Raw genomic sequence first — 19475 nt, 5'->3', positions numbered from 1 at the left:
ATTGAAGCAGTTTTGTCTCAGCCTTGTTCTTTAAGCCTTTTAATTGTTGTCTTTTTTTTTTTTTGTTTTTTTTTACTATGCAAAGAATCTTGTTGATTCAGCAAAACCCTTGTTACGGAAGGCAATCCAGATCTCACAGCAGACGCCATACTGGCATTGCCGGCTTCTGTTTCAGCTTGCTGTAAGTGTGGTTTCCTATTTATTAATTTGGTTGGTGGGGCCAGGTAAAACATTTTAGCTGTGCTTGCCATTTTATGACCCTTTATCAAATTACATAGATTCCTGATGCTATCTTGTTTATAGTCAGTCCTTGCAACAGCTCTGAACGTAGCTTTACTATTTAGAATGGTAAGGGTCAGTTCTTAACTTTATGGTAATTGCAAAATATACTTTATTATTGGCAATTATTACTATAATTTTCATCAGTTACAGGAAACACAATATTGTTTGCAGTCTTTACTAGTATTGTGCTTAAATTTTAACTCAATCAAGAGTCTATATGCAGCAGAAATTTGGATGTTGAAGATAAAATAACAGAAAGGAAAACTAAAGCGGAATATTTAGCAGTGTTTTTTAAAGGCATTTCATTATGTTAATTACACCACTCTGCTTCATCTTTCGCTTAGCAACTACACACACTAGAGAAGGACCTTGTTTCAGCCTGTGATCTCTTAGGCGTTGGAGCAGAATATGCCAGAGTGGTTGGCTCAGAATACACAAGGTAAATTAAAATCTTTTACATTCCTCAAAACAAGAAACGTAGACTGGTTCACAATTTTATCCAAGGAATCCAATTTCTGGTTTTGAGGTAATTTGAATTAAATGTGCTGATCCCGGTTGTTCTTGTTTACCAGTGATTTCCTGTCTAAACCAGTGCCATAAATGATGCAAGTACATTGTGCAAAAAATCTACAGTTAGCTTGTACCAAGGCAACAGCAGTACTATTGAAGCCACCACCGCAACTCACCAGAAAAAATACAGTAAAACAAAAAAGGCTATGTATTGAAGCAAGGCAAATACATTTCCAAGTGTATATTTATATTCATTGTTCTGTTTATAAGATTGGTCAGTTTAATTCATGTTTGCTAAAAACAAGTTAACTTTATTTAAATATTTTACACATGTAAATCTTAACTACAGAAACTTGTTTGTGATTTGTGAATAAAAAGTGCTAAAAATTAAATATATCTATGTCTGTAATATCTGAAACTGGAAAGATTGATTATCTGTTCTGGCCCAGAATTGACTTAGTGTTGCTTCCCTATTGGTCACCAATTATGCCATACATTATCGCTGCAACTAACAACTAATTTGATATTTGATTAATCAGTTGGTTGCAGTTTCAATTATTCTAACAATTGATGAATTATAGAATGTATATTCCAACATAAAAAAAATTTAAGTAGTAGTCATTGTACACAGTGCTGTCCTCAAACAAGCGTGTGTGTGTATGCATGTTTATTCTGTAAATTATATGGAATGTACACTTAGATGCTTGACACTCATGCCACTGTCTAAATATAATTTTTAGAAAGCTTGAGGCTTGTTTGTTAAAAACTAATGATGCAATATTTGAGTTTTTGCCTTGGTAATCCTAAGCAATGATTCTGATCAGCATCATTGATTATTAACTGTCAAAATATTTAAATAGTATAGAAGAATGTATATTAAGTGGCTAGGACTGTGCTTGTAAATATCTTATGAGGTTTAAATTGATAGTTTATGGTATTGTCCATGTAAATAACAACAGTTTATGTAAGGACTCTTGACTGTACATATTGTACATTGCTCAGTAACACAGTACCTCACAACAATTGCATGAACAAAAGTGTAATTTTTATTTCAGGTATGACATTTGCAGTTGTTGGAAAGCTGCCTTTTTGTTTCACCTTTAGACAATGATATTTTTAAAGCTGTTTTTTTATTTTACCATGAATAATCTTAATTACCATGATTCTTGATCATCCTCTTGTTTGGTTCTAATATTAAACACTTTGAGCTGTAAACTTTGCATGAAAACGTGCTATAGAAATAAATATTCTTGGTGGCGTTTTCTCCCACTGTTCAGTTGAAGTTTCTGCTCTCACTTATGTGTTTGCTGAGTATCTTCCAATAGCAATATTTCTATAAAGAAAGATCATTGGTCTGCATTTCCAGGGAGTATTGTTGGTTTCATCATTCCATAGAACATTTTTATTTCCAGACAGGGCTGGGCAAAGATCAGTCATGCCTTTATATGTTTCTATGGGGTTCTTGGCTTTCACCAAAACAGCCCTTATTGGAATAGTTTGTATCATATGTCACAGGTTGAAACCATAAAAACAGATCTCGCCCTTGTCAGCTTTAAGCTCCTTGCATATCTTTTATATTTTAATTTAATTGAATTGAAGTCTTTTTGCCTCTAGCATAATAATGGGAAAGTAGTCCTATTACATGAGTGACATGAAAAATGTATGTTGAGTTTTGATACAGTTGGAGATGAATAAAACTTCTAAATCTGGGTTTGAGTAAAAGGGGAACAAATGCATGACTGGAGTTTTTTTTCTTTTTGTTTTTTCCCCCACCCTCCGAGCCGTTTGACCTTATCACCAGACTCATACTTAGAGACTTACCTCATGATATTGTATATAAGGATGCTACTCTTCTAATTAATATTTATCTGTTTTTAAGATCATTTAGATTATTTATTTATCTCTCTTTACTTATTTTTTAATATTATCTAATCTTATTTTTTTCTCTTTTCTTGTTGCATTCTTTTTGACATCTTGTAAAGCACTTTGAGCTTCTTTGTATGAAAGTGTTCTATATAAATAAATGTTATTGTTAAACAAGTTAATTTAATGCTTGGATATTGTAAACAAGTTAATTTGTACTTAAATTTTTGAGCTATTCTTTCTAAAATTCTGTGTCTGTTTTAGTCCCTGCCAGCTGTTAAATAGTTGATCTTTTTCTTTTTTAACAGAGCACTATTTCTCTTGAGTAAAGGAATGGTGAGTACTGTTTACTGAGATGTGTAAAGTACTGCTTTAGTTATCAATTGAATGATTTCTTGAAACGCAAAGGAATTTTTTTAAAATGTAGTTTTTGTATTTTTAAACACGTATGTGCACTAAAACATTGCAGTTTCAGTCCATGCTTCAGAACTGTGTGCCTCTGAGCAAAGCATTTGTCACAGCTGTGATGCAGCTGTTAAAATAAATACATAATAAATAAATAACAGTTTATAAGCAATGTTCCCCTTAAGTAGTAGCCTGGTGGATGCATTTTTTTTTTTTTTTGAGTGAGCAACAAGTTTTTAAAGGCAACCATTTTTAAAGTTCTAGTATTAGCAATGCATTTCTGTAAATATCACAAAAAATCACACACATGATTATTTGCTATATTTCATGTTTAATGCTAAGTATCCAAAAATAAATTAAAAAGTTTGTTTCTACTCAAAATTTGATTAAATGTTCAAACAGTTTCTCGTCTGGCCTTTTGTTTCTTTTATTAGTTATAAGCTTAATCAACATTAATAATCTGTCCAGAATTTTAAGAGTTTTAGTTCCCATCAACTTTTCTATATGCTCTGCATTTAAGTGATTTGTGGAATTTGTTTTCATATTGCTTTTTAAACTAAATTCTCTTTCACGGTCAGAACTTGAGACTTGGAATTTGCCAGAAATGTTCATAAGAGGGCAGTACGGTGGTCACGGTGGGTAGCACTGCTGCCTCGCAGTTAGGAGAACCAAGTTCGCGTTCAGAGTCCTACCTGAGTGGAGTTTGCATGTTCTCGCGTGGGTTTCCTCTGGTTACTCTGGTTTCCTCCCACTGTCCAAAGACATGCAGGTTAGGAGCATAGGCATTTCTAAAATTGTCCCTAGTGTGTGCTTGGTGTGTGTGTGCGCGCACCCTGCGGTGTGCTGGTGCCCTGCCCAGGGTTTGTTTCTTGCCTTGCGCCCTGCGTTGGCTGGGATTGGTTCCAGCAGAGCCCCGTGACCCTGTAGTCAGGATATGGTGGGTTGTATAATGGATGGATGATCATAAGAGAAAATAACTTCTTGAATTGATTGGGTTGTTTAGTAAATGTAACCATATCATAAAATGCCTTTGTAGTTGCAGTTTCTAATCTTTCTTTAATCAGTATCTTAAACTCTTGGTACTGGTTACAAAGGTCCAGATAGCGCAGTAATTGTGAGTAGGATCATTGTCATCTTTAAACGTTTTCTGCAGTATTCCACTAATATGTTATAGTCCCTAATCACAACATTAACTTCAAAATATCTGGATAGCCCTCTGACCTTTATTAATGGTTTAAATTCAGGCACATCATTTGCTTCCGCACCATTGACAACTTCTTATCAGTTTTGTCTTCCTAACAGAGGACCTGCAGAAAATTCTGAAAACAGTCCTTAGCAAATTCTCAGTATCACACATCAGGGGAAAGTCTTTGCAAGCATCACCCACACCCAGGTCCTTACTATGTGCCACACAATGTTGTTCTGATAAGTATGGAATGAACTAGTGCAAAAGAGTAGCTACACCTCTTCATTTGTCCTGCATGACTGATGTGCCATCCAAGGTAAACATTACCATATGGTTTAAATTAAACTTGTTTTCCATATAACACTGAAAAATCCAATTTTTAACATTTTTGCGTATTAATTTTTTTTATTTTTGCAGCCGTCAAAGTGTTATCTGGTAAAAAAAATCAGAATTACTTAATTTCCTAAGCAGTTTTGAAGATTTAGTTTTCAGTTTGTTTCACATCAAGCTACAATCATTTCAGAAGTGAGCTGGCACATTTAGTTTTAACAGAGTAAGTTTGTTAATACAAGCGGCAACAATGACCCGTGCTGTCATTATTCAAGTGTTTATGCATCCTTTTTTTATTAGACTCTCAGCATCATTAAGCTAATTAATCCTTCCTACATTTGATCAACAGCACTGATATCTATTTTAGTTATTTAAGTAAAACAAAACTATTTACTTTCTGTTCTGGTTGGACTTTGCTGTTTGTTTTTGCTTTTACACATATATTCATGCATGGCAACCTTTGTTTTACAGAAAGGGATACTCTACTGGAGATCACAGTAAACATTTACACAGTGTGGGTTTCATTGATATATCTATCTTTCTTACAAATTCATGCAAATAAGGTTTTCACCAGGCAGGCCTCAGCCCATTAAGTAACATTAATCCATTGTAGGACACATAAAAACACATGTGTTAATGGTAAAGAATTTTAGAACAGCTTGTTGATCTTGCAGTGTGTACTTGTAAAGTGAGAAGAAATCAATGCAAACATATAGAGAAGAGGCAAATACTGTACAGAATAGTTTTATAAGTAGAATCGTGTATTATGTTGTTTAATGCAACCTTGGCCAGGGTGATATTCGGCTTTAATCTTTTCACCTTTCATTACTGTGAAGAGTAAAAGTAAGTAACAAAAGTGCTACACTCATTCAAATCATTGTTCAAATCAATATAAATGTATTCATAATATTCCTTTACTCATGTCAGTTATTCTCAACAACCACTGGTGCCTTTTCATTTGAATATTTAAGTGATTCACAATACTGTACGTCTTTAGGACCATAGTTGCCAATGATTGTCTTTAGCGAGTGTGAATTCAATCTTTTGAGATTTTTCTAGTATATTGTTATATGATCATCTATGTCTTAGTAAATTTAACTACAAATTAGACTGATAATCTTGTCTATTCTGGATATGTGCAGTTACCCAGACACATCCCATAATAGTGTAGCTGGAGGAAAGAGAGAAAATGTGTACCTATATGAGTTAAAGGGAATTTTATCATTTGTACAGAGAAATGTGTATGGCTCACTCCGATACGTGTTTTGATGTTTTGTACTAATTTCCAGTCCAAAATAATTGCTTCTTCTAATGTTAAATTATGCTTCTTATGGCATTGTTGTATTTTTGTCCTACTTCTCTGTTTAAATATTGGTATGCTAAATAACTATTACAGAATGAATTGAACTTTAATGCTGTGACGATGTAAGAGGGAATGGTAATCTTTATTGCTGGTGTCAACATGTGCCATTATAGGAATAAAGTGTCTCTGTAGGGCTGAATGTGGTTCCGAAGACTCATCACAGCGTATTTGTTTATTGTCTAGAATATGACAGTGTCAACTCATTAAAGTTTTTTTTCTTTGTCACTTCCAATTTGAAGCTGCTTCTCATGGAGCGAAAGTTGCAGGAGGTTCATCCATTACTGACATTGTGCGGTCAGATTGTTGAGAACTGGCAAGGCAACCCAATCCAAAAAGAGTCCCTGCGAGTTTTTTTCCTTGTACTTCAAGTGACACACTACTTGGATGCTGGACAGGTAATTCTAATAGACATGAGGGCTAGTGATTTCTTTCAACTCTGTGAATCCAGTCTGCCTGTTTGAGTTAATCACTGTTTTCTGTATCAACATAACTTGTGTGGCCATCTATGGTATTACCTTTAAAAGTAGTTATTTGGGCATTAACTGTTTGTTTGCTTATTAAAACATTGTGTGTGTGTAAAAATAGAGAAAAATAAATATTGATAGAATAACGTAACAATTGTATTATGATTTTAAAATGTCATAATACTTTGTGTCCATCATCCCTAAAATCACGTCTGTTTAATATTAACTGACTTTTAGTTATTTTCACGCATCAATAATCGGGGCCGCCTTAGGCATGTGTAAACTGTGCACCTGCACAGGGCCGTCAAATCCCAGGGGCCACCACACCAATATACTGTATATTGAATATAAAACGGAAAGAGAAAATAACGACACAGCTGACAGATGAAGTGAAGCTAGTGCAAGTGAGCGAGTCGTCTTACGAGTTATTGTTTCACCTAGTTTTAATAAAGTATTAGTGTTAGCGCAATAGTCATAGTGAATATCTAGTCGGATAGGGTACTCAAGACATTCGCATACCCATTCTAGGCAAAATGAAGAGATTTTGAATACACAAATCTGGTTATTCGAAACGAAAGAGAAAGGCGGCTCAGGAGGCTTTCATTGCGTCATAGGAAGGAGCAATCCCGAACTTTATCATAAGTTAAAGACTTGTGTCATGAGCACAAGGCGGCTATGCAGTGTCCGCAATGGACGTGGCCATCCGCTGTGCATAAGATACCATATTAACATTGGCAGCTGAAGGGGCTACCGATTCTTTCTCTGCCCAGGGCCGCCACGAGCCTAGAGCCGCCCCTGCAATAATGTTGAGTTTTTGGATCTAATACCCTTAGTGTTCCATCAGTAGACTTCCATTCCAAGTAGGTCTTAATTATGTTTGTAATGTGTTTGTAGTCATTTTTATGCTGAAAGATTACATTTTTATAAGCAAGTATTTCTTCCAACGGTACAACATGTTGACTCAATTTGTTTCTCAGCAGTCATCATTCCATCTAACATCTCATATAACACTGGCTGAAATGCCCCCCTAGTGCACGACAGAGACCCCTTTGTAAAAAATGAATTTAATCCATTTTGCAATAAGGCTGTAACCTAACAAAATGTGGAAAAAGTGATGCGCTGTGAATACTTTCCGGCTACACTGTATCAAGTGTGGGCAGCTTTTTGAGTCTTGATTGCCATATTTCCACAAAAGTCTTTATAAGAGCTTAAAAACCACATCTTGGAAAGACATATACTATTGCTTGCTGACTATAGTCCTGTTACAAAACTATATATTTATTTTGGTTAAAGTGTGTTAGCTTTAGTGCAGCTACAAACAGATATTTTGTAAACTATAATCTGTTGATTATTTCTATGTCAGAAAAAACCAAAAATAAAGAATATTTTTTATTAATAATGGTCTTATTTACATTAATTTGATATCAGCAGTGCATCTTGAAAGAAAACCAAATAATTAGGCTTTTGAATTATTTTATATTTCTTTGTTACATTGGATCCATTCTGGACGGCACAGTGGTGCAGTGGGTAGCACTGCTGCCTCGCAGTTAGGAGTCACGGGTGGAGTTTGCATGTTCTCCCCGTGTCTGCGTGGGTTTCCTCTGGGCACTCTGGTTTCCTCCCACAGTCCAAAGACATGCAGGTTAGGTGCATTGGTGATTCTAAATTGTCCCTAGTGTGTGTGTGTGTGTGTGTGTGTGCGCCCTGCGGTGGGCTGGCGCCCTGTCCAGGGTTTGTTTTTTGCCTTGTGCCCTGGGATTGGCTCCACCAGACCCCTGTGACTCTGTAATTAGGATATAGTGGGTTGGATAATGGATGGATTGTATCCATTCTAATACACATTTTATATATATGTTTTGTTCTGAAGTGTGTAATGTCTGCAAAACCAACATATTTAAATTCCTGTTGCTAATTATTGCCATCATCACATTTAAAAATGTATTGTTTATAAAAATTTTGAACAGCAGGGCTGATAATACATGTATGAATCCATTAATTTATTTTAAATTCTTGATGTTGATCTGCAATTTTTCACTATGTCAAAAGCAACATACTAGATATCTTAATCAGTAGGTTACCTCATACCTTAAGTTTGCTTTAATAGTCCGTCAGATGTCTTGTGCAGAAGGTTCTGTGCAACACACTAATGAGTTCAATCATAACAGTTCTTCTGCTAAAAAAATAACTCTTTGCAATTGTTTCAACCATAAAAGGGGTAGTGAAGTAGAAGAAAACCTTTAGACCAAAGAACACTTCATAGGTGGCAGTCAGTTAAAATTTTCCAGGACACTCCTCTCGAGTGAGACAGTCGTCGGGCTGTGCACACCGATTTATAAGAGAATGTGAGAAAAACACAGAACCATTATACTTTAGATGTGCATACCTTTTTTAATGTTAAAACCAGAGTTTTTCTGAACTGCATGGTCTGTGCATTTAGAAATCTGAACTGCAGTAGAAATTGTTTATTTTCTAAAAAGCCAATTTTCCAGCAGCAGCAGGTCCGCTGCGGGCAGACAGCCAGCTAGCTGCATGTTACTATGCCACGATCTCTATCTCAGTTTTGATTAACTACTTCTTCTTCTTCTTCATCTTCTTAGGTATTGCCGTTTGTATATGAGGCTGACATTTTTTTTGACTAGACTTCTCCAAGACAGGTTTTTCACACTAGCCCATCCCATTTATCTGGTCTAGGGACTCAGTTTTGATTAATAGTGCTTGATTAAAAAAAAAAAAACTAATCTTACTGATTCAGCCTGATGGCTTATTGAATGTGATTCTCACTGAATCAGCCTAATTGTAATTTTATTTACAATTTAATAGTTGTAAAAAAAAATACCTAAAAATACTAATAATAATTACAATTCATTACAACATCAAAATCAAGAAAAAAAAAATTGGAACTAGCATAATCTTAAAAATTTTATAGATTATAGCCAACCCGCGGCTTACCACACGCTGCATAATCAGGCTGGTTTTTAAATGATTTTTAAGCACAGGGAGAAAATTTAACATTTGAAAAATCGGTACTATAATAAATCAGTAAGAAAAGCAACATTGTAACAATGCACGGAACGAACCAACACACAATCGTCTGTGACTGAAAACTGGCGGATCGCCATCGCTCATGTGCCCACCTTCAACTCGTCACTTGAGTCGTTGTCGTCTTTGCACAGTCCAGATGCACCTGTGACTCATATAGACTTTCCGTGTTCCTGCAGGAGCATCTAAGAAGACGCATGTTTGTCGCGGATGCGAATTGCTGTATGTAGCGTGTAAAACAGTTTGCTATGGTGCACGCGATTGTGCGTTGTAACCGAAAACTTGGTTTTTAAAGACTGCTTACTTCATTGTGTTTTAACCTCAGTTGTAAAGGATTGTTTTAAGGATCCCATGGGATACCCCTCGCAAACAGTTTTACACGCTGCATATGGCGTTTCACCTCCGCCGTGGCTCCTTCCTGTGCGCGCCATAGATGTCTGTCTTGTCGGCAGCTTAGTGAATAAACGCAACTTCCGGCGTGCTTTTCATGGTTGTCTTGCCTTTCCATGGGTGTCTTGCCTTAGTGAATTATATATATATATATATATAAATAATTTTTTTTTTCCAGCTAGCAATGTTGTCTAGCACAGATAGTGAAGTATTGATGATTATGGTTAACTTTGATATTGAAGATGCTAGGTGATATGTATTACAGAAAATCAACCATTTATAAGAATGTGTTTTCATATATTAAAAGTGTAGTTCATTACATTTTTGTTACTTTTAACATGTGCAGATGACAAAAGTTGATATAACATTTATCAAATCTTGTCTACTACCTAAAATTCAATTGAATTTGAGACCACAGACACTCATTCAAACTGCTTGGCAAATCCAAAATAACACTGATTTTTAACTTTCTAGCAGGATTTTCTGAAAAATGTACTATTTCCTTAAAACTTTAATTCAGAGTTCTAACTTGCTGGCTACTAGTGGGACATCTTTGACTGATTGTCAGTTATGGTTAATGAGGATCACAGAGCAAGTTAGCTGACAGCTGTATTACTAGATCTTTGCAGTTGATTCCTGACTAGTCTTAAAGGAGAGTAAGTGAAAATGTTCAATGTATAAAATCGAAATATAGCAGTAACAAGGGTGAGAGAAAAATAATGGAGTAAAAGTACATTTACATTTTACTGAAGCTCTAAAGTAAAAGTAAAAATATTGTTGACAAAAACTGCTCTGAACAGTACAATTTTTCAAAAAATTTACTTACAAAATAATGAAGTAAATATAATGCATTGCTACGCACCTATAGAAAATACTTGAAACAGCTGAGTATCCTTGAGAAGAAGTTTGAAAACTTGTGTTGTTTTAGCCATTTTACCAGATTTTTGGAAATGTTTTTGTTGTATTAATGTTTATTTCATTTATCCTAATTTTAATAACTTTCTTATTTGGCAAATAAAAACTTACTTTCCAAATAACAGGTTTAAACAAAAATTTCTGCACTATACTTTATATATCAAACTTGAAGTTTCAGCCACAAGATGTATTTCCTTCCTTGTGTAAGAATGAACTCTTAAGAAAATTATCAGAAGAAAGCAGTTATCTTTTTAATGATTTAGAGAGTTGTTCTAGTTCCTGGCAGAAATTTTACAAACAGTAGGACTGAGAAAATTCACTCATCCCAAGCCTTTATTAGGTGAAACGGTTAATTTTATGCAGACTGGGAAAGGTCTTTTTATAATATCTAAGGAAGTAAAACTGTGGGCAGTCTTCTCTTTGTGAAATTAGCAGGCCATTATTATCTTCTAGCATTAATTTTTATTTTCACATTTTAGTTAATGGATCCTAAACACTTGACCTAAATAAGAGCACTTCCTCATGTCATTATCTTCATTTATTATTTTCTCCATAGCTTTTTCCATAAATGAGCTCTAGACTTACTAGCTGGTGGAAATTCCCTAATGGTGTCTTGAATTTTCATCTTACAGGTTAAAAGCGTAAAGCCATGTCTCAAGCAGTTGCAGCAGTGTATACAAACTATCTCCACGTTGCATGATGACGAAATTCTGCCCACTAACCCTGCAGACCTCTTTCATTGGTTGCCAAAAGAGCACATGTGTGTGTTGGTGTACTTGGTAAGTGGTTAATTCTCATTCTCCTACCTTGCAAATTGGGTGTTCGCTCTTTAGACCTAATGTTATTATAGAAGCTTTAAAAATGATGCATACATATTTGTACCTAAGGAAATATAGTAACTTGATGGTGTCTGTGTTTATTTTGTAAATAACTTATTTTTTGTTTTCCATTGTGTTTCTAGGTAACAGTAATGCATTCCATGCAGGCAGGATACTTGGAGAAGGCACAGAAATACACAGACAAAGCACTAATGCAGTTAGAAAAGTTAAAAAGTAAGAGTTCTTCGTTTATCTAGTATACTTGATGTGATTTGTATATTGTGAGTCCTGGAGCCTTTTCTAGCACCATTTTTTCATTATGCGACTAACTCTGCTGAAATGAGCAGTGACGCTCTGTAGCTCTAATTTGGATTAAGTGGGTTTCAGGAAGTTATTCTCTTGTCACTTCACCACAACCTTTTTTCTGTACCTTTTTTTTATAGTACTACTTCTGAACTAGTATTTAAAAGGAGCAAGTCTATGTGCCCCTTGTAATAGAGACTTGTTTGTTAGAATTACTGTTTTCACTTATAAGGGAAGGTAATCTATTTTATAAATTAAGGTAACTTTTCACAATAGTGGTATAAACCCCAAGGTAATGATTTAAACATGAAATAAAAGCACTTAAAACATGCCAGGTATATCTGTTTTAAGTGGGGAATGTTTCTACATTGTTTGATGTCTTAAGAATTAGTTGGTATTGAAGCCACCTTGGGAGACAGTGTTTAGTAAAATTATGTAATAAAGCGTTACTTAAACAAAGCAACTGTCTGGGGCATGCAGGGACAAAAAATAACCTTAACTTCAAACATGGCAAACCTATTTTATACCTCTGTCTACTGTTTCTATGTGTTTCACTCCTTTTTGTGACTCTTGACGGTGTTTTTTATTTATTTTTTTTTATCCTATTCAACAGTGCTGGACTGCAGTCCCATTTTGTCATCGTTCCAAGTGATACTTTTGGAACACATCATTATGTGTCGACTGGTGACCGGACACAAGGCCACTGCCTTGCAGGAGGTAGGTGTTGGATTTCTTTTTAAAGGTTCACAGTAGTTTACACTGACTGGTTAGTTGTCTGTCACAAATAAAGAGCTGTTAGAATTTGTTTTATCCTGTGTATTAAATTCACAGACAGGTGTTTCATTTGCTAATAAAAATGTTTGGTTTGAGGTTTCTTTAATAGTTTTTCATATATGAATTTAATTATTTTATTCTGCCTTCAAATAGATATCCCAGGTTTGTCAACTGTGTCAACAGTCTCCAAGGTTATTCTCCAATCATGCTGCTCAGCTACACACTTTACTAGTGAGTGCTATGGATTTCAAAGTGATCTTATGCAACTGGCATCGGTCGACTCATTTTTTATTTTTGTTTTTATTTTGTGCCTTTTCTCTTGCATCTCTTGTTTTTTTTTTTAATGGTCAGAATACTGTTAACTTTTACTTTTTTTTCCAGCCTATATTAAATCATAATGTTTAAGTGAAAACTGGAATTACATGTAAGATACATGCATACAGTGAAACCAGTATATGTTTATTTTGTAAAGTAGGTTATACACCAAGGAGTGTCAAGAAGAAATTACTCTAGTAAAGCAGTTAATGTGAAGGACACAAAGGGAAAGTTAACTCCATGCTGAAAATCTTGAATGTTTGAAACAAAAGTTTGCATAATGAAAGCCCATCACCTAAAGACATGCCTTTTTTAGCTTTTCTTTTTTCATTACTAAATTGTTTCATTTTATTTCATTTTGAATACATTTTACCCAGGGATATCATAATTACCTTTAATTTGCAGTTTGATACCAATAATATAATAAAGTAGCATATTTCAAGTGACATCTTATGCAGCGCAATAATGGACAGAAAATGTAAGTTTATCTGGCCATGCAAAAATAAACATATATATACACACACAGGTTTTAATGATAAGTAAGAATTGGAATTATCAAAATAAAATACCCTGATTGTGCCGTCATATACAGAGGGGGAAAATAAGTATTGAACCAGTCAACAGTTCTGTCAGTAAATACATTTCTAATGGGGCTATTGAAATGAAATTTTCCTCAGATGTTGGTACCAAGCCAAGTAATCCACACATACAAAGAAATCGAAACAAATAAGTCCATAAATTAAGTGTAGTAAATTGTAATGACACAGGAGAAAAAATATTAATCACATGAAGAAAAGGAGGTGCAAAAAGGCATGGAAAGCCAAGAAACCAGCTGAAATCTGTCAGTATTTACAAAGCAACCCTACCCCCTATCAGTGCACATTAATATCAGCTACTTTTGTCCTAATTGATGGTCTATAAAGTTTCTCATTGCCAAGGTGTACAAAAGATGCATGTCATGATGGGTAAAAGCAAAGAACTCTCTCAAGACCGTTGCAACCTTATTGTTGCAAAACATACTGATGGCATTGGTTATAGATGTATTTCTAAAATTCTGAATGTTCCAATGAGCACCGTTGGGGCCATAATCCGGAAATGGAAAGAACATCATTTCACCATAAACCGGCTACGATCAGGTGCCCCTCACAAGATTTCTGACAGAGTAGTCAAAAGAATAATCAGAAGAATTGTACAAGAGCCAAGGACCACTCATGGAGAGCTTCAGAAAGACATGGAATTAGCAGCTACTGTTTTTTCAATGAAAACAATACGTAATGCACTCAGCCGCCTTGGCCTATATGCACGCTCACCATGCAACACTCCGCAGCTGAAGAAAAAGCTTGTTTAAAGTTTGCTGCACAACATTTGGACAAACCAACTAAATACTGCGAGAATATAGTCTGGTCAGATGAGACCAAAATTAAACTGTTTGGAAGCCATTGCACACACCATTTTTGGAGGAGAAATTGCACTGCACATCACCCCAAAAACACCATACCAACATTCTGTTTTTCAGCCTATGGTACTGGCAAACTTCATATAATTGAAGGGAAAATGAATAGAGAAATGTACCAGGACATTCTTGATAAGAATCTGCTGCTATCAACCTGGATGCTGAAGATGAAACGAGGGTGGACATTTCATCAAGACAATGATCCCAAACACACAGCCAAGGAAGCTCTCCGTTGTGTTTCAGAGAAAGAAAATAAAACCTGCTAGAATGGCCCAGTCAATTACCTGAATTGAGTCCAATTGAAAATCTATGGAAAGAACCGAAAGATCAGAGTTTATAGAAGAGGCCCCCAGAAGCTTCAAGTTATAAAGTATTTTTGGAAGAATGGGCCAAAATCACACCTGAGCAATACATGTTGACTAGTTTCTCCATAAAGGAGGCATCGTGCAGCTGTCATTACCAACAAAGGCTTTTCTACGAAGTATTAAATAAATTTCAGTTAGTGTGTTCAATACTCATTCCCTGTGTTATTCCACTTTATTACACATAACTTAAGTTATAGACTTATTTTAATTTCTTCATATATGTGTATTGCTTGGGCTGTTACCAACCTCTGGTGAAAATGTAATGTTAATAGCCCCATAAGAATTATATTTACTGAGAAAAATGTTGACGCATGTGTGCTTGGCGTGTGGGTGTGTTTGTGTGTGTCCTGCGGTGGGTTGGCACCCTGCCTGGGGATTGGTTCCTGCCTTGTGTCCTGTGTTGTCTGGGATTGGCTCCAGCAGACCCCCTGTGACCCTGTGTTCGGATTCAGTGGGTTTGATAATGGATGGATTGAAATGTTGACGCATTCAATACTTATTTTCCCTGCTGTTTGACTAAGATCATTTTAATCAGTTCTTGTTTTACTTTTGTACTAAACTGTTTTTGAAGCAAAATTGGGACGATTCAGATGTTTCTTTTTCTACAAAGATATGGTAATTGATGTTAATAATCTTACACATACAGTTTGTTGTTAGTACCTCAAAAAGTTTTATAAATTATTTTCAACTATCCTGAAATAATGGAAGAGAAAAGACAGAGACGAAACCAGGCAGAATCTGCCATAGACTCTTCGTCATATTCAAATAATGAAGCTTTGTTTTTTCACACTACATTTTCAATAGCAGAATTTTTCAAGTTGTCTGTATTGAGTCATTAAAATCTCCTTTATGATAAAGTCTTTTTAAGGTTTATGTTAAAGCTGCATATTTATTATTTACCGTTGGACGAGTTTATCATTTCCATTGAATGTCTGCTTACTTGTAGGGTCTTTACTGTATTTCTGTTAACTGCATGGACAACGCAGAAGCACAGTTTACAACAGCATTACGAGTAAGTAAAAGCAAATTTAATTTTCGCACTATTCTTTTTTGCTCTTATACAGTCAGAGTGCCCAATAGAATGTAAAAGCACTGACTTTTACTAAGACCAATCCTTGTCAAATTGTGTTGCCTGTTTTCCTTTTCTTATTGTCAGCTTACAACACACCAGGAGCTATGGACGTTTATTGTTACAAACCTAGCTAGTGTGTACATTCGAGAAGGAAACCGGCACCAGGAGGTAGGCAGATCCTTTTTGCATATTAGTGCTGTTTATCACTCTCATACCTGTTCATTTTTTTCCTAATCGAATAAAATCTTTTCAGAGAATTTTAAAAAATAATCTTTACCACCTCTGATCCTCCACTATATAGAGCAAAATTAATTAGCTTTCCAGCTTATGCTTATTAAACATACATTCTTGATAATTTTTCATCCTAGTCTCTCAGATAAGTTTATTTTTTTTATTCTTTGTTAGTAGTGTGGACCTAATTGTGAATTGCTTTGCACTCCAGTGATTTCTTTCTGATAACAAGCCTCTTGCCACAGTATTCAACATTCATGGTATTCAGTCTGCAACCTCTTAAGAGCTCTTATTTAAAATTTTTCAATAACAGAATATTGTTTCTCTAATATGATGAAATCATGATGAAGCGAGAACCTCCTGCTAATCTGTGTGCTTAGTTTAATTGGATACAACTAACAGTTTTTATTTCCATGTGCTTCTTTTGACTGGTTACATTTGACTTTTTAAATTGGAAAAAGGATGTGGTTTTTAATGTTCTTTGTTCTTTTTTTTTTTTTTTTTTTCTTCTTTTCAAGCTCTACAGTCTATTGGAGAGGATAAATCCTGATCACAATTTTCCTGTGAGGTACATTTTCTTTCTTACCAAACTGTGTGCAAAGGAGAAAGAAACAGATAAGATGAAGGATAGACCTGCCAAATAATGAAAATGTGTGTTGTTGTACAGCTATTCATAAGTTTCTGTGACTTTCCTTCCATAGCTCTCACTGTTTGCGAGCAGCTGCTTTCTATATCCGAGGTCTTCTTTCCTTCTTTCAAGGACGGTACAATGAGGCCAAGTAAGTGCCACTTCGTTGAACCAGTTTTCAGCATAAACAACTGGAGATGTGTGTATGGTTATTGATATAGAGATATAATAAATCTTTGGATAAATATTTGGCTTGTCTCTTTCAAGGCGATTTCTGCGAGAGACCCTTAAAATGTCCAATGCTGAAGACTTGAATCGATTGACTGCTTGTTCTCTGGTCCTTCTTGGTCATATATTCTATGTGTTGGGAAATCATCGGGTGAGCTTTAATTAAAAGTACTTTTATGGATGGTTGTCAGTATTTTCAGAAAGGCTTAGAAAAGTTATAACATAAAGGATAGGCAGTGTTAATTACAATGGTAGTAGCACCGTGTTAGTGTGCATGTCTCTTTAAGATCCTTTCCCCACTTTAAATGGTATAAATAAGTTTATATTAAAATTTCACCAGTAATATCAAGTATTATTTGCTATTATTTATGTTTTGATATTATTATGTTTGAATTATTGTGTTCCCGAGTGTTATTTAGACCCAGCTCCTGACCTTTTTTATGATCTTCGTAATTTTGATGACCTATAAATACTGTAGCGTCTCATTTTTTTATTGTGTTGTACATCTGGGGTTGTTTTTCTGTGTGATTTTAGCTGGTGTTTTTAAATGTAGAATTTTGCATTGTAGCTTACTAGGGTTTATCATGGATTCCCTTTAATAAATGAGAATATTTTCAATGTTTGGTGATAAGGACAATGTCTGGAGCTCTTGTGTAGTAAGGAATGATTTTAAGCTTCTTCAGAAGCAGCAACTGCATATACAGAGTATACAGAGGAAGAGGAAAGTGAAGAAGTAAAGAAGAAGTGGGATAGTCAGAGAGATGCAGAAAGTAGACAAGAGTACAAGGAGATAAGGTGCAAGGTGAAGAGAGAGGTGTTGAAGAAAGGCTAAAGAAAAAACGTATGATGAGTTGAATGAGAGGTTGGACGTTAAGGATGGAGAAAAGGACCTGTACCGATTAGCTAGACAGAGGCACCGAGCTTGGAACGATGTGCAACAGGTTAAAGGATAAAGATAGAAATGTACTCACAAGCTAGGAGAGTGTGTTGATCAGATGGAAAGAGTACATTGAGAGACTTATGAATGAAGAGAATGAGAGAGAGAGAAGTAGTTAGATGATGTGGAGATAGTGAATCAGGAAGTGCAGCGGATTAGCAAGGAGGAAGTAAGGACAGCTATGAAGAGGATGAAGAATCGAAAAGCCGTTGGTTCAGATGACATACCTGTGGAAGCATTGAGGTGTGTTTAGGAGAGATGGCAGTGGAGCTTTTAACCAGATTGTTTAATGGAATCTTGAAAAGTGAGAGGATGCTTGAAGAGTGGAGACATGTACTGGTGCCGATATTTAAGAATAAGGGGGATGTGCAGGACTGTAGTAACTACAGGGGGATAAAATTGATGAGTCACAGCATGAAGTTATGGGAAAGAGTAGTGGAAGCTAGGTTAAGAAATGAGGTGATGATTAGTGAGCAGCAGTATGGTTTCATGCCAAGAAAGAGCATAACAGATGCGATATTTGCTCTGAGGGTGTTGATGGATAAGTATAGAGTAGGCCAGAAGGAGTTGCATTGCGTCTTTATGGACCTGGAGAAAGCATATGACAGGGTGCCTCGAGTGGAATTGTGGTATTGTATGAGGAAGTCGGGAATGGCTTGTAGGAGTTGTATAGAATATGTACGAGGGAAGTGCGACTGTAGTGAGGTCTGTGGTAGGAGTGATGGATGCATTCAAGTTGGAGGTGGAATTACATCAGGAATAGTCTCTGAGCCCTTTCTTATTTGCAGTGGTGAGGGACAGGTTGACAGACGAGATTAGACAGGAGTCCTCGTGGACTATGATGTTTGCTGATGACATTATGATCTGTAGCGATAGTAGGGAGCATGTTGAGGAGACCCTGGAGAGGTGGACATATGCTCTAGAGAGGAGAGGAATGAAGGTCAGTAGGAACAAGACAGATTACATGTGTGTAAATGAGGGGGAGGTCAGAGGAATGGTGAGGATGCAAAGAGTAGAATTGGCAAAGGTGGATGAGTTTAAATACTTGGGATCAACAGTACAGAGTAATGGGGATTGTGGAAGAGAGGTGAAAAAATAGAGCGCAGGCTGGGTGGAATGGTTGGAGAAGAGTGCCAGGAGTGATTTGTGACAGGCGGATATCAGCAAGAGTGAAAGGGAAGGTCTACAGGACGGTAGTGAGAACAGCTAAGTTATATGTGTTGGAGACGGTGGCATTGACCAGAAAGCAGGAGACAGAGCTGGAGGTGGCAGAGTTAAAGATGCTATGATTTGCATTGGGTGTGATGAGGATGAACAAGATTAGAAATGAGGACAGAGGGTCAGCTCAGGTTGGGAGACAAAGTCAGAGAGGTGAGATTGTGTTAGTTTGGACAATTGTAGAGGAGAGATGCTGAGTATATTGGGAGAAGGATACTAAGGATAGAGCTGCCAGGCAAGAGAAAAAGAGGAAGGCCTAAGCGAAAGATTATGGTGGTGAGAAAGGACATGCAGGTGATGGGTGTAACGGAACAAGATGTAGAGGACAGAAAGATATGGAAGAAGATGATCCACTGTGGCAACCCCTAATGGGAGCAGCCAAAAGA

At 36.0% G+C, this 19475-nt stretch overlaps 1 protein-coding gene across 1 annotated transcript in view; it reads left to right on the top strand.

Annotated features, from left to right (window-relative positions):
* The window catches only part of mau2 (MAU2 sister chromatid cohesion factor), a 46476-nt gene that overhangs the window by 5570 nt on the left and 21431 nt on the right, over positions 1-19475 (top strand). The window contains exons 4-16 of the mRNA XM_039766682.1: positions 86-181; positions 627-721; positions 2964-2991; positions 6179-6334; positions 11380-11526; positions 11709-11799; positions 12482-12585; positions 12796-12873; positions 15722-15787; positions 15932-16015; positions 16597-16646; positions 16780-16857; positions 16974-17085. Of these exons, the coding sequence (XP_039622616.1) occupies positions 86-181; positions 627-721; positions 2964-2991; positions 6179-6334; positions 11380-11526; positions 11709-11799; positions 12482-12585; positions 12796-12873; positions 15722-15787; positions 15932-16015; positions 16597-16646; positions 16780-16857; positions 16974-17085 (1185 nt within the window). The remainder of the gene's footprint in view (positions 1-85; positions 182-626; positions 722-2963; positions 2992-6178; positions 6335-11379; positions 11527-11708; positions 11800-12481; positions 12586-12795; positions 12874-15721; positions 15788-15931; positions 16016-16596; positions 16647-16779; positions 16858-16973; positions 17086-19475) is intronic.

Source organism: Polypterus senegalus, chromosome 10 (assembly GCF_016835505.1).
Source record: "Polypterus senegalus isolate Bchr_013 chromosome 10, ASM1683550v1, whole genome shotgun sequence".
In the NCBI taxonomy this organism is placed as follows: domain Eukaryota; kingdom Metazoa; phylum Chordata; class Cladistia; order Polypteriformes; family Polypteridae; genus Polypterus; species Polypterus senegalus.
The sequence above is the reverse complement of the archived record's forward strand: the minus strand, read 5'-3'. Positions and strand labels throughout refer to the sequence as shown.